Source organism: Dipteris shenzhenensis, chromosome 18 (genome assembly GCF_047967505.1).
Source record: "Dipteris shenzhenensis isolate YYH24624 ecotype China chromosome 18, Dip_SZ_1.0, whole genome shotgun sequence".
NCBI classification, from domain to species: domain Eukaryota; kingdom Viridiplantae; phylum Streptophyta; class Polypodiopsida; order Gleicheniales; family Dipteridaceae; genus Dipteris; species Dipteris shenzhenensis.
This window is the reverse complement of record NC_141613.1, coordinates 6642337-6656918: the sequence shown is the minus strand read 5'-3', so window position 1 is coordinate 6656918 and position 14582 is coordinate 6642337. Positions and strand designations below refer to the sequence as shown.

General features: G+C 45.4%; 1 protein-coding gene across 1 annotated transcript in view; it reads left to right on the top strand.

Annotated features, from left to right (window-relative positions):
* The first annotated feature begins 6356 nt into the window (after positions 1 to 6356).
* Positions 6357 to 14582, top strand: part of S1P (SITE-1 protease) — an 87638-nt gene continuing 79412 nt past the window's right edge. Inside the window, exon 1 of the mRNA XM_087389292.1 lies at positions 6357 to 7678. Coding sequence (XP_087245418.1) covers positions 6590 to 7678 — 1089 coding nt within the window. The 5' untranslated portion in view covers positions 6357 to 6589. The remainder of the gene's footprint in view (positions 7679 to 14582) is intronic.

The following is a 14582-nucleotide window of genomic DNA, read 5'->3' as shown; positions in this document are numbered from 1 at the left end:
TCGCAGAATTGTTCATCGCGCTAGGCTTAAGGGTAGGTTCTTGTGGGGCTGCATCTAGAGTTGACATAGGTTCTTGTGTTACTACCTTCTAAACCCCAGTGAGTTGGGACCGCATATTTAGTGTCGTCAAAAGTTTTTGGACCCAAGCGGCTCATTCGCCTTGGTAGTAGCCCTAGGCATCTAAGAGCTTTATCGCAACCAAATGCCTATGAGGCCATTGTGCTTAGAGTGGTGAAATTGGCCCTTCTAGTCGAGCCAATTGGCAGCATCAAGCTCTTCTCTTGGATGGGATTGCCCGTGTTGGTTCGGTCCAAGAAGGTATTGGAGACCCTTCTCTTGCTTCGGTCTTCCAGGGCCATTGACTTCTATTGATGTGGAGTTGTGCACAGAGAATGGCTTCTTGTACCTATTGTTCGCGGCATTTCTGGGTGGGGCGCCTAGCGCTGGGTGTGGGAGGTAGGGGTGGTGTGGCGTTTCACCACAAAAGGCAAGGAAATTTTAAAAGAAAACAATTCCAAGGCCCCAGTAGCCTCCAGCAATCCCAACTCCAAACCTCAGAGAAGGAAGTTCAGGCAAAGCCAGCGCGAAGTTCTAATCTCAGTGACAGTAAGGCCATGCTGCACCACCCCAGAAATGGCGTTTCATCTGGGCTACCTCGGCCTTGAGCTCCTTTTCCTTATGGATGGTTTGGAGGGTCTGTAGGGTGAGAGGGCTAGTATCTTTTCAATTTGCTACTATTAAGGTAGCCGTCCATCTCCCCTCCATCTACGATAGCTATTTGCGACATGTGCCTTGCGGGTGGGACTTAACATTTTTGTAAGAATAAAGACTTGTACTTGGAACTATTCTCCATATTTGAATTATTTATAGTTGCTAAGCTATTCTATGATTGAATCGATTGTATGGTTCATTTATTTATTGATGGGATTATTAAATCCACACACACACACATCTATGTCTCTCTCTCTCTCTCTCTCTCTCTCTCTCTATCTATCTATCTATATATAGATAGATAGGCAAAATAATATTACACTAAAAACGCTTGCCCATGCTTTATAGTCATTCACTTCACCCTACTGGTGTTGAATTTAAAATTTAAGCCTATGTCATCAAAATCATATATTTCTCACATATTGGAGGTCGTTGCATGCCGATGCGATAGCAAGGTCAAAAGCTGCTACCAAGGAAGTCAAGGAATGTTTTGTCTACAACTTGTTTCAGCCAAAAGTGTTTTCTATAATCACACTTAACACCCAAAGTGCTGACTTTAATGCATGTCCTAGTTTGTAGGCAAGAAAAGAGGAGCTTGGGAATGGGTAGAGAATGAAGATTTGTAGAAATAGCAACATTTTGACATAGGATTACTGCCACTTGCATCCCCCCCTGAGCCCCTACTACTGCCACCGACCCCCTCTTCTGAGGCATAAGAAGAGGTAGCAACAATAGTGGAGAAGGCAAACCCTACCCCTCTACCTTCGTTGTACTCACACTACCAACTAGGCTACATGCAAGTGTGGGAAGGTATCCCATGACTGACCGCACTGAGGGTAGACGGAGCATTTCTCAGGGCAGCCCACTCTCGGGTTGCGGGGCCCGTTTGGAGCCCCAGATGATCCCGGATGGCTTTGGGCCAAATGGAGACCGCAGGCTAGTTGCTCTATTTTGTGCCACGATTCTATTGTGTGGTTGGTGGCCTATTTCGGGACTGACCTCCAGTCGGCCATTTTGGGTCGACTGGGTCGACAGTCTCCCAATTGAGTCTAACCGACTACGACTGGTGGCTATATAAGAGCAAGCCCGTGAAGCCCATATTAATCACTGGCTATAGCAACCCTGATTACTTAGCATCTAGCCTCCATCCTCTACTATTTTCAACACGCCATCGAAGCTTCTCACACAGGAGCGCACGGCTGGGAGGCAGCGCCATCTATTGTATCAATATTAACTATACCTTGATCTTTTTGCTTCCCCTTGCTTTGTGTAGTCATAGGGGATTTAACAGTAAAGACTTTCTGAATAAATAGAGTAAAAGGTGACAAAGGCATACAAATATGTATTCACTTATCAAAATAGGAAGATGTCACATCAATGACAACATATCTGGAAATGGTTAACCTTCTCTAGATCATAAAGATGATATGATTTCAACATCCTTCTCTAGGCGATAAGCTTTGGTTAGCCTTCTCTAGATCGTAAAGATGTTATGCTTTGGATTATTCACCACATTGTGACTATACTATATGAAAACACACTCGATGGATTCTATTACTAACATCTTTAACAGTAAAGACTTTCTAAATAAATAGAGTAAAAGGTGACGAAGGCATACAAATATTTATTCACTTATCAAACTAGGAAGATGTCACATCAATGACAACATATCTGGAAATGGTTAGCCTTCTCTAGATCATGAAGATGATATGATTTTGGTATCCTTCTCTAGGCGATATGCTTTGGTTAGCCTTATCTAGATCATAAAGATGTTATGCTTTGGATTATTCACCACATTGTGACTATACTATGTGAAAACACACTTGATGGAGTCTATTACCAACATCCGTGAAGGTTTTTATTTTTTCCAAAGACTTCTTGTAGTATATGTTTTGCAAAATTATATTATGACTTATTTTCATCAAATATACTTCAAATGGTACATGCTTCATCCCAATAGGGTCTATAAACTTTATTTAATCCCAACATGCATCTAGAATTCCGTCTCAAGAGTATAACTCAAAATTTAACTACCTTTTATTTCATGATGCTTTGTAAAATGAATTGAACTAATTGGCTCGTATTGTTCCTGCATTGTTAGTCTAATGCATTACAATGAGAGCTTTGAACTCTTTAAAGGCATTGAGTATATTAGATTTTTTCTTCACAAAATAAATCAAAGCCTTTTTGGAAAAATCATAAATGAAGGTGATGAAATATACAAATCTATTCATGCATAGTGTTGAGGCATAGCCCCAAATATTTGACTGCATGATATAGAGAGACCATATTGTGGATGGTAGTTATCTGCCTTGCACCATATTTGATCTTTTAAAAAAGAAAGCTCATTAAATCAAATGACCAAATCTATGCCATAATGTACTAAGGTATTCTATTGAATTGCAATAAGAGAAAGTTAACTTAAATTGTTAAGGTCGACTTAAATATCCTACTAATTTTGGCACCTTTAGTAATAACGGCGTCCAAATGGTATAACTCTCTAAATGTGCAGCCAAATTTGTTGAAGACTAATTCCACACCTCATTTTTTAAATTAGTTTTTTTACAACTTAACATGCCAGCTTCTATTTTAATAAGAAAAGAGGATAAGATATAAATTTGGTTGTCTATAATGGGAAGACTCTGCCCATGGCCAATGCCTTATAGGCAAAGGCTTAAAATCCCCTAACACTCATTTCACTAAGATAGGGCCCAACGAGGGAATCCTTCCTGCCTATGACCAACCCTAGATCAGCTAATATCAATTCAAGAAGCCACAACATAGCATTTCCCTATAACCCAACCGCTACCCCTTGCTTAAAAACCAAATCATTCAGCAGACTCTAGATGGACAACAGCATAGTTGCCCTAATATGCTAACAACATGCAGCCAAAGCTAAAGGAGACCTTGTGCATCACCAAATACCCCCAGTTTCTAGTTGGTTCTTAGAGAGAATCTACTCATCAGCCCCACCTTTCTAATGGCCCCTGCACTGCACACTAGACCCTTCTCAACACGGGCACAAGCCACAACATATGATAGTGTCTTTAACACAACTCCCATGCAAAGAATAGGATGGGCTGAGCCTTGACCACTTCAACATTCTCCCTCTTAGAGAAAGCGATTTATACATGGCTTTGCAAAGAAAAAAGCTTGCTTTTCCAGCTTGACACCCCTTCCATGCAGTAGCAATTCTGAGCTTTTACCACTCGATTTCCATTTTTCATTCAATTTGTTAAAGTAAGGACCCCCCTACATTAGGCTCTTGTACATTGCCCTGGCAGCAATCTTTCTTAAACCAGACAAACCCAAGTTTTATTAGTTAACCCTCCACCTACTCAGAGGCAATACAGTTGGCTGGCCAGTCTTCAGGCATGTTTAGCAAGATGCCATTAACAAGGGCCACCATTTTATCTGACAACCCATACTGGTTCCTGAGCCCCCACACAGTCTTCTAGCAAGCTTTCCAACCATCCCACAGTTCCAACCATCTTCTTAACCCTTTTTTGTAGACCGACCTCATAGCCTATAGATCCACATCCAAGCTAAGGCCTTCTTCTACTGAGTGATAGCCCAACTCCACCAGAGCCCTTTAAGAAAGCTTGCATCTCCATAGAGCCTTAATACCTCATTCAATCATTTGACAATTGAAAATAGATTCTGTATCATTGTTGGACAATATAAAGCATCACCAATGCTACATGCAATACCTTTGTTGCTGTGTGAAGTGGAATATTAGTGCCAATTGCTTCAATCTCGTGAGGGCTCTTATCACTTGTATGACATATATCTTTTGTTTTTGTTTGGATGCATCTCAAAAACCATTCTTTCTCATAAGAAATTTGTTTACTCTCACCTACATCAAATTATCGAATATTTTCATCAATGTTTTATTGAACTAGAGTGTTTAGGGAGTTTTTATTCACATATTGAGCTCATATTAAGAAACACAAATTTGGTGCTAAACTTTATATTTGGGATTCCATGACCTCCTTTAATTTGTAGGACCTTATAGAAAACTTAATGTGGAAGCTGCGAAATGCTTTACAAAAACAAAGTCTAGAATAGCTGCACGTAGCCATTGTCGTGAGCTATTTTGAAGTAGCCATTGTTGCCTCCAAGTTGATAACTCTTCACTAAGTTCATTCTAAACTTAACTATTGAAAAATGAAATGTGGAATAGATGGCTTGAAAACTTTATTGGTGCTTGTAAATGACTATTGGAGCTTCACAAAGAACATAATGGGGTATTATAGAAGCTAAAATGAAGCCTTATCACCGTCATTCTGATTTCCAAAAACTAGCTATAACTAAAGAATGATAGCTATAGCTCAGAAAAATGAAATTCCAACTTTCACTCTCACAGACAATTGCTCGAGATTTAGGTGATAGCTTTACTCACACTCACAATGCATTGTCATAGGGACTCAATGCTCACAATGCTTTGCTTTGCAAGGGCTTTGAAATGCGATGGCGTCATGGAGCAAGCATCATGTTAGGGGGGAGAGAGAGAGAGAGAGAGAGAGAGAGAGAGAGAGACTTTTAAACTCTTCAAAAGGCCAAAGGGCCTATGAGATAGATACAACAAGCTTAATAGGTGGAGCCTCTAAGGAGGGCATTTACACTCAAGACAAATTCAACATAAACATAAACGCCAGTACAAAGTGTTTGAGCCCATGGAGAGGATGGAAACTACAGTGGCTGTGTATGCACACACATCTAGCTAATTGTACACTAGATTAAGAGAATTAATATTTATACAAGTGGATGATCCCCTGGTGAGGGCACTAGTTCTATCTAAAAGTGCAATGTGCATGCTCTAACAGAAACCTCTCCCGACCCTTGTATCCCTAGGAGTTCATGTGCGGGGTACATGGGGTCACACATGTGATTGCGTACTGCATGAGGACTGTCAAGGTGAATCTCACTCTAACATCGTTGAACCATGATATGATTGGATATGATATGATTCTGCTAAAGTCCTCTTGAGACCCCTACATGATCTTCTTTCTATTAAGAGGACCTTCCCATTGCAGCCAGTGGCATTGGAGGAGCCCCACTGGTAGAATGTTTGCGTAGCCCCATGGTTGGTAAATGTTGAGCGATGCAGTTTTATTGGCGGTGGATTGCTAGCTTGGTTGCCCGAATTTTCCAATTCCAACCCAGCATTCCACTGCTGGATTGGTTGTGAATCGGCGGCATGTGGCGTAGCTTTGGTAGAGCAGATCTGCAACACGGATGAAGTAGGGCATGAGTGGCTCAACCGGTTGTTGTAGACAGTGTAGCTAGGGGTAGTCCGACATGTTGGGACACAATTTGTCCTGTAGTGTGAGAGCTGTTGAGAGAGGATGGCGACATCTAGGAGGTTACCATCTATGGAAGAGGTTTCTTACTCCTGCAACAATTGAGCTCCCTTGAAACCACCTTGGACCTTGTGGAGCAGAGCCCTTTTTTTCTGAGTTTGCAAGTTGTGCAGATTCTCATTAGAGCCAGTGCCAGACCCCTGATGCTCTGGGGAGGTGGACACTGGAAAAGTTCCAGGTGAAACCAAACCCAGGTGAAGATGTGGGGTTGGAAGCAAGGAGAGGAGTTGATAACTAGGATTGTTTTGGAGGAATGTACGGTCATAATGTATGCATGTGAAAGGTGAGCTCCGAGCTCTACTTCGTCGTCGTCGTCGTCGTCGTCTTCGGCATCGGCTTCGTCGTAGTCTTCCTGGTCGTCTTCTTCTTCTTCTTCTTCTCCATCATTATGCTCCCTCCATTTCCATCGATATCTACTCAGTCTTTACCTTCCCTATCACATCCTCCTTTTGCCATCACTTGCCCCCTTCTAGCTTGCTAGATCTGTAGGCTTCAGCATGTAAAGAGGCGGCAGCATGATATTGCCCACACCGCGATCTCTAGCGGTCTCCTCCCTCCCATTTTCTCTGCTTCTGCTTGTTTTGCTGGTTGCACACTCTCACACGGATTGGCCTGCCCCCGTTTGCCAGCTGCTGCCGGCTTGTTCTCAGACGCAATCGCGCCCAATCGCTGTCGGAAATTGTTCTGTGGTGTGTGAAGGAGCGCCTTGTTTCGACAGTTTTGGCAGCGCGGCGAACGCTTTTACAGCTGCCGATGGAAGCTGGAGTCGATGTGGCGGGGATTACGCGGAGAGGAAAAGAGACGAGAAGAGGTTTCCCTCTAGAGCAAGCTGGTCTGCCGATTTGAGGGCGCCCGAACAGGTTTGTGCTGTATGTGAGGTCATACCTGATCACGCGCTTGCGGATCATGGAAAGGGGAGCAAGGAGGACAGGGCCAGGGCCGATAACGGAAAAGAGTCGCCCTTCTCTAGTGCAAGCGGAATTTTTGGTTTGAAGGACCAGGAACAGGTTGGCGGTGAATTTTCAATACCAGCAGGTGGGGGTCGACCAAATTCAAGGTTACAGGTGGCGGGACAGGTTTCTGATGAAGTTATCGTAAGATTTTCAGCTTATAAACATGCTTCTGAGCATCGAGGAGCTCTTGAAAAGTCGCTGAAGGGGGGTGGATGGGAATGGGTTGACAGGATCAATCCCGCATCAGCTTTTCCTACAGATTTTGCCTTGTTGAAAATACAAGAAGGTGCTCGCGAAAGGTTGCAAAAACAGCTGACAGGGCTGAGTTTTGTGAAAGACTTTTATCCCCAGTCACGTTTCTTAAGGGCCGTGATGACGAATTTTCAAACGGTGGAAACGAATGTGCCCAGTGATCCAGAACGGCTCACAGGAAACACAGCCGCAGCAGGTGATTACCGGCACAGTGATGAGGATATCACACAAGCAGATTGGAGTGGTAGTGCATCCCATGTGAGAGGGCAAGAAAGTTCAACAGATAGGATTTCCTCAGAGGAAGGAAAGCGTTGCACTTTTTGGACGCAAGAGGGGGACAATTCGGAACAGCTTGAGAATGTCTCTATTCTCAACGCAGGCCGTAAACTTTTGTTGCAGGTATTCCGTCATCATTTTGTGAATCCGTCTGTGCTGTTTAGTATATTTTGTCCCTTCCTATCCTTCTGTTCAACAGCTTGCCTCTTCCAAAGACAAGGATGGCAGTCCCTACTCTCCGTTTGGAAGTTTGGTGCAAGCTGTTAAACGATTTCACTTTTCTGCATTCGTTTATCCGTACCGCATGGGATGGTTCATGTGTGCTTATCTTGTTCCATATTAAGGAAAATTTAATACATTGCAAATAAAATATTCAACAGCATTGCGCCTCATCCATAGCTAGCGCATAGAAGGCAGGACAGAGGTTTACACAGACTGTTCCCTCACCTTATCTGTAGATAAAACGTTCAGATTATATACTTTGTTGTGACTGCTTCTCTTTGAAATAGCTTTGTTCGAACTTTCCTGCATATGAGGACATTCGTGTTAGTAATCTAGTAATGAGTAGTATCTTTAGATCGAAGGCCAAAACATGAAGGCATAGCTACGCACGAGGGTCATGTTTTACGTTTATAATGGACACAGCATTTGAAACAAGCTCAAGGTCTACCAGAGGACCTTACCTTGGACTACGGCAGAGCAAAATGAAAGAATTGATACAAACAAAGGAGGGGAAAGAGCAAAAAGAAATAAAGATATGATTAATGGGCCATAACGTCCGTGGGCCTTTTAACTTGCCTACAAAAAAGGTATGGTTTTCTGATATGGCAAATAAAAATCCACAATGGCTGTGCTGGGTCTTGTATCCGTGCCTGAGTAGGTGATGTTTGATGCGAATTGGTGGCTTGGTGCTGGATGCACTCGATGCCTTCTATCTCACACTGCACGTAATGTACGCTTCAAATACAAGCCGAGAGTGCGGTGTCCAATTTGGACAAGCTCACACCACTTGATATGGTCTTGTAAGGTCCTCCACTATTAGTGGAGGGGTAAGATTTTTGACATGGAGGGGCAAGATTTTTGACATCATGGGGCGAACAGCTATATTTAGGCAGCAGCGGAGACTGTGAACAGCATCTTCTTGTGCATACTCCTTCAATATGACACCAGTGCTCATTGCATGATCGTACAAATGCAATTAGCACATACATTGCTTAGGTCAGGGAAACTAAAAATAACTCCTTTTGAGAATCTAATGGTACTCACAATGCAAGAAATATTCACTAAAAATAACTCCTTTTGAGAATCTAATGGTACTCACAATGCAAGAAATATTCACTATGTACGCTTCAAATACAAGCCGAGAGTGCGGTGTCCAATTTGGACAAGCTCACACCACTTGATATGGTCTTGTAAGGTCCTCCACTATTAGTGGAGGGGTAAGATTTTTGACATGGAGGGGCAAGATTTTTGACATCATGGGGCGAACAGCTATATTTAGGCAGCAGCGGAGACTGTGAACAGCATCTTCTTGTGCATACTCCTTCAATATGACACCAGTGCTCATTGCATGATCGTACAAATGCAATTAGCACATACATTGCTTAGGTCAGGGAAACTAAAAATAACTCCTTTTGAGAATCTAATGGTACTCACAATGCAAGAAATATTCACTATGTAGGGAGCATTGATATTTCTAATATACAAACTGAAAGCTGAAATGGCCTTCCTCTATCTTTAGCAGTTACCTGATGAACTCATGCAAGTGTCATTTGCTTACTGTGAATATGATTGTCATTGGTATCAATGCCACTTGGAAGCATGCCTTGAGGAGAGCATTTTGGAGTTTGACGAAGTTGTCACTTTATTAGCTTGAAGGTGAGACTGTTTCAGTGATTTAAAGGAGTTCACGCAAGTACATTAATGAACAATGCTATGAAGGCACCTTGGCACAAGCTTGCAGCTTGTAGAAGGTATCCATTGCGATGAAGCAAAAGAAGTTATCGTAGTCGATAATTGGCATTTTCACTTTGCTGCTTCATTTGCCCATAGAATGGAAGGTCCTAGCTTGTATAGCCGACTTCCAATGATGAAGAGAGTAGAGCATCAATGATACTTGGATATGGAGCTGAGAACAAATTAATTCAGAGCGATTCCGTATTCGGCGTAATATACGATGCTTATTGGAGAAATCCGAATTCAAAGAGAGGAAAATTATGGATAACTTCAAGAACAGAAAGGACGCAGAGAACCAACAAAACCAAGATCACTTCTCGTAACACACAAGAGAACTTCTATTACTTCCTAACTTGTTCAATAGTAGTCGGGTGAGCAAAATGAGCGTGCACAATATAGGACTTGAGTGCATAGAAGAGTTCAGGCAGACACTCAGATCTACTTATGCTCGGCATATCACTCAGAAGTGCCTTCTATGAGCTCAAATAGGAGATATATCACAGTTGAGTATGCAAGAATGCAAAGGAAAGCAAAAGAGCACACCTTTTTAATTCGTGATCCAGATGTTTTGTTAACCTCTATAAGCCAAGATGGTTTTCTGTAAGCTAGAGGTTCTATGACATGGACAAGACGAAGATCATTATCAATACAGATGTTCTGTTTTCAGAAGCATGAAGAGCAAATGGTGATGCTAGCTGAGCAAGACACTGAGACGAGATAAAAAATGCTCCAGAAGATGCATCCCATTGAGAGGCAAAGATTGGACAGTTCACCATTTACGGAGAGTAAGCATGTACCTCTAGCTCAAATCCGGGAAAATAAATCATCCACGAGAGCACTCTTGATAAGTCTAGATCCTACTTGGGATACCACAAGATATGGCAACCAAAATACTGAATAGAGATGTCCGCCAAAACATAGATACAAAAGTGCACTGACTATCTACACACTGTGTACAGCTGCGAGCAGGCTGCTGCTCCACTAGTGCTAGATCCTCTCCTATGAGGTCTTCAGTGATTTAGGGAGGATCCCAGTGCTAGAAATGGATAGGTCACCTCCCCCGTTTGTATGCCCCCATATGAGGAGAGCATTGGGGGGGTGAACCTAGGGTCCGAGAGATGGCCACATGGGCAGCATCATGGCTACCATGGGGGCAGGGATCAGATAAAGAAAAGGGTGGACAGCAGCAAGGCTGTCATGTGGGCAGCACAAGAGAGGTATACCTGCAGCACAAGAGAGGTATACCTGGCACAATGGTGGACAGCAGCAGGCTGCAAGAGACTGATGCAGATTGCGCTGACATCAAGAGATGTACGGATTGGTACGGGCACCTGGAGCGAGCTGTACGGAGGTCCACATTGCCCGACAAGAAGCGCATCAAGAGCTGGAACATGGAGCAGATATGCTGCAGGTACGGAAGTGCCTAGGGCATGCATTGGGCATGACATAGGCCTGGAATAGGGCCTCAAAGAGGGCTGAAAAGGGCCTTGCCAGTGGTGCTATGCCACGTGGCAGGTCGGCCCAGCACATGGCCCTGAAGGGGCCTGGTTTTGAGTGCCCCACAGGTCAGTGGGGGGGCAGAGTACAAACCCCCTCTGGGTCAGTTTTTTTGGTGGCAGCCCAGCCCTATAAAAGAGGGGCCTATTTGCCCATAAACACATCCAGCGGTTCAGCCACCAGGTGAGCAGAAAGGAGCAGCAAAAGACTTCTTCTTGGGCTTACATCCAGTAGGAGAAGAAGGGTTAGAGGAGCTGCAGACTTAGCTCAGGAGAGGTTGGAACCTAGGCTATCTTTCAGGGCAGCAAGGAGCTGAGATCCTTTAGACAGAGAGTCTACATACGCTCAGTGGAGCACGAGGGCTCAGAGATCTAAAGGTGCTATGCATTTAGCAGAAGAACCTTTTGGTATTGTATCTTGTCCAGTTTGTGGACGAACGGAAATATAAAGTGTTGCTTCTATATTTGCCTCTGAGCACAGTCTATTTGCTAGTCTGCACATAGGTGAAACACGCCCGCGTGTAATTCCTGGGCTAACTAAGAGTCTTCCGCTGTGGGTTACCCTCTCTATGAGAGGCCACTTGTCTAACACCTAGAACTCTCCATCAGCACCCTCTTTGCCTTGAGGTGATCTGCTCACTTGATGAGCTCTTAATGTAGGCTAAGGGCTGCCGAATCTGCTGGCACCTTTGCTGCACCCTGCTGGAACCTCTGTCTCCAGAGGGCTGGTACAAGGGCTGGATTCTTGCTGCTGCACTTCTGCTGGCTCTCTATAGTGCACTCCTGAGGGGCCTCCTTCCAGCCTGCAACGGGACTTGCAGGGGCTGGAAGCCCTCTGTTTTGGCCGAGTGACCTACTGGAAGTCAACCTGGTTAGCCAACCTGCTGCTGCCGACCAGTCCGCTTGATGGCTGAGGACTGGCCGACCAGACCGGCTCATTATGGCCTATAAAACCCCTCTCGTCTGCCTTATTTGCTGGGACTTTGCCGAGCTCTGCAGCCAACTCTTTGGGCCTATTTGCTGTACCTGATCTTAGCCAGTGCCCCCTCCCTACAGGCCCATGGGCAGCCCCATGGCAGTCCCACGTGGACTGTTCTGTTGCCCCACCTGAGACCCACACGAGGAGGACAAAGGGCCTTGACACCTACAGCATGATGGGCGTAGAAGGTGCCATGCGGGCACATGCTGTTTTTGTCACATGGGCACATGTAGGCGAATAGGGTGGAGCTGCCATGTGGGCAGTGAGCAGGCTGCCACATGGGGCAGCACACGTGACCTTATGTAAATCTTAGGGCAGCCACATGGACCACCCTGTCAGCACATATGAATGGCCTTAGGCCTTTTGTTAGGACTGGTTATGAGCCCAGAGTGAGAACTGACTGAGTTGATATGACCCTCCAAAGGGCCCCCCAAGGGCTGGGAGAACCCGACAATAGACGTCTGCATAGAGTAGGGCACTCTAGTGTGCACATCAACATAGTGTTGGAGAAAGAAAGAAAGAAAGAAAGAAAGGAAGAAAGAAATTTTATTAGAGTCTTCGGAAGACGGATGGGTCTATGAGACTGAAAGAAACCTGATACAAATCACAGTAAGGGTGGAGCTACTGAAACGAGCATCATCACCCGCGCTGAATCCTAAGTCTGATCATACATAATCAAATACATCTGGATGTAACAATGAAAAGAAAAGGACTGGAGCGGAGCGGAATCCTCCGTATGTCATGTCCCCCTGGCTGGTGCATAGCTGGTGATGGGACGCTGGTGCCCGTCAAGGGGTGCCGTGTGTCTCAGTCTCTTGGACGAGGCTCGACGCAAGACCGGAGCCACCGTGACTCCCGTGGGACGTATCCCGGGTCTGAACAATGACGGGAGGTCCCCCAGAGTGATCTGTGTGTCCCCTTGATGTCTCGTGTGTCGTGCTGTGATCGTCGGGTCGGGGTCTCTGTCACGTCGGCGGCTAGAGACTGGACGATCAATGTCACTCGATGGGAAGAACTTTGTGATCCTGCTCTGAGAGGTGTCTGATGATGTGACCAAGCCCCGTCGCATGAGTAAGTACTCTCTATGTCGGATTCCCTCGTGAATGAAGGCCGTGAGGCATCTCTGATCTCAGTAGGCGAGGAATCTCGAAAGGAGCTCGGAGCCGCCTCTGAAGAGGCAGTGGTTGAGACCTCGGATCTCGTAGTACACTGGGAACCTGAAAATAAAATGCCCCTCCGACTCAACCTCCTGACAGTCGCACAGTATGCATAAGCGATGCTCCCTAGGAATCCCGTCTGCTTTGCCGCTCTTTATGTGGAGGTGGTGTGATGATACCCGAAACTGTCCGATGGAGATCCGTAGTGAGTGGGGCATATGAAGCTCAATGTACCCCGGTGGTGTGATGAATCCTTCCTCCAAAATGCGAAGATAGTAATCTCTGTAGAAACTCAGCTTCACTGGAAGCTCCCTCGGCTCCAACCAGGTCCTAAAGGTGTGTAGCTGCAGGAGATCCTCTCGAATGACCTGGTTGATATGTGGCCCAATCGGGATGGTGGGTGGGAGTACCAGAGGGGCATCTAAACTGTACTGAAAAGGAGGTATCCTATCGATACCCTAGTCTCACAAACCATCTGTGAGTCCGTGCATACCAGCATCGCTCGTCTCCCTATGCTACCAACCTCATGGAGGAATCGAGAGCCAACCATGGCAACCTCTGTCTCCTTGATGTGCAGTCCCCATATGATCTAACCCGGTGTAGATATGTGATGGTCTGAAAGGCTGCATCGAGCTGGAGTGGAGAAGCACCAAACTCGGCCTGAATGATGTGATGTGGTATAGACGGTTTCCCCCGGATCATCCGTGAGAGCATGAGGATCTGCAAGCGCTCCTCCCGTGTCCACTCTATCTCTAACATGTCAGGCCCCCAGCAAGGGCTGCCATACATACTGGCTGGTCGGACCAAGGAGTTGAAGAGAAGAGCCTTGGTCCGAGGGTCCTGGAAGTGGGAGTGAAAGCACTGTCTCTCTAGCCGAGCCAGTGAGGTGTATCCCCTGCTTAGTCTGGCCTGCATCGTTGGTCTCATCATGAAGATCGGGCCGGAGAAGATGACCCCCAAGTAAGTGTATGAGGATACGATCTCAACTGGTGACCCACCCAAAGTAAAAGTAAACTGTTTCCGTTGCATGTTTGCTCGAGAGGTGTTAAAGATCATGACCTTGGTCTTGCCAAGGTTGACCTCTAAATCATGGGATAAACAAAAAGCCTGCAGTGCATCCAGGTGTCGCTGGAGCCCCTTGGGTGTGGACAAGAGTACCACGTCATCTGCATAAAGAAGAATCCTGATGATGATCCCGACAAGTGAGCAACCGGTCCCTCCGAACATCCCCATGAAAGTCTCAAGCTCATCGATGTAGAGGCCAAACAGGGTCGGTGATAAGGGACAACCCTGTTGGACCCTATGGTACTCAGGATCTCATTTGTTCAACCTGCGCCTGTACAAACTCGGCCTGAGACTCTCTCATACAGTGCCATGACTGCCCAGATGATCTCCTGATCAAATCCCAGTGTCTGTAGGCGTGTGATAAGACGAGCTCG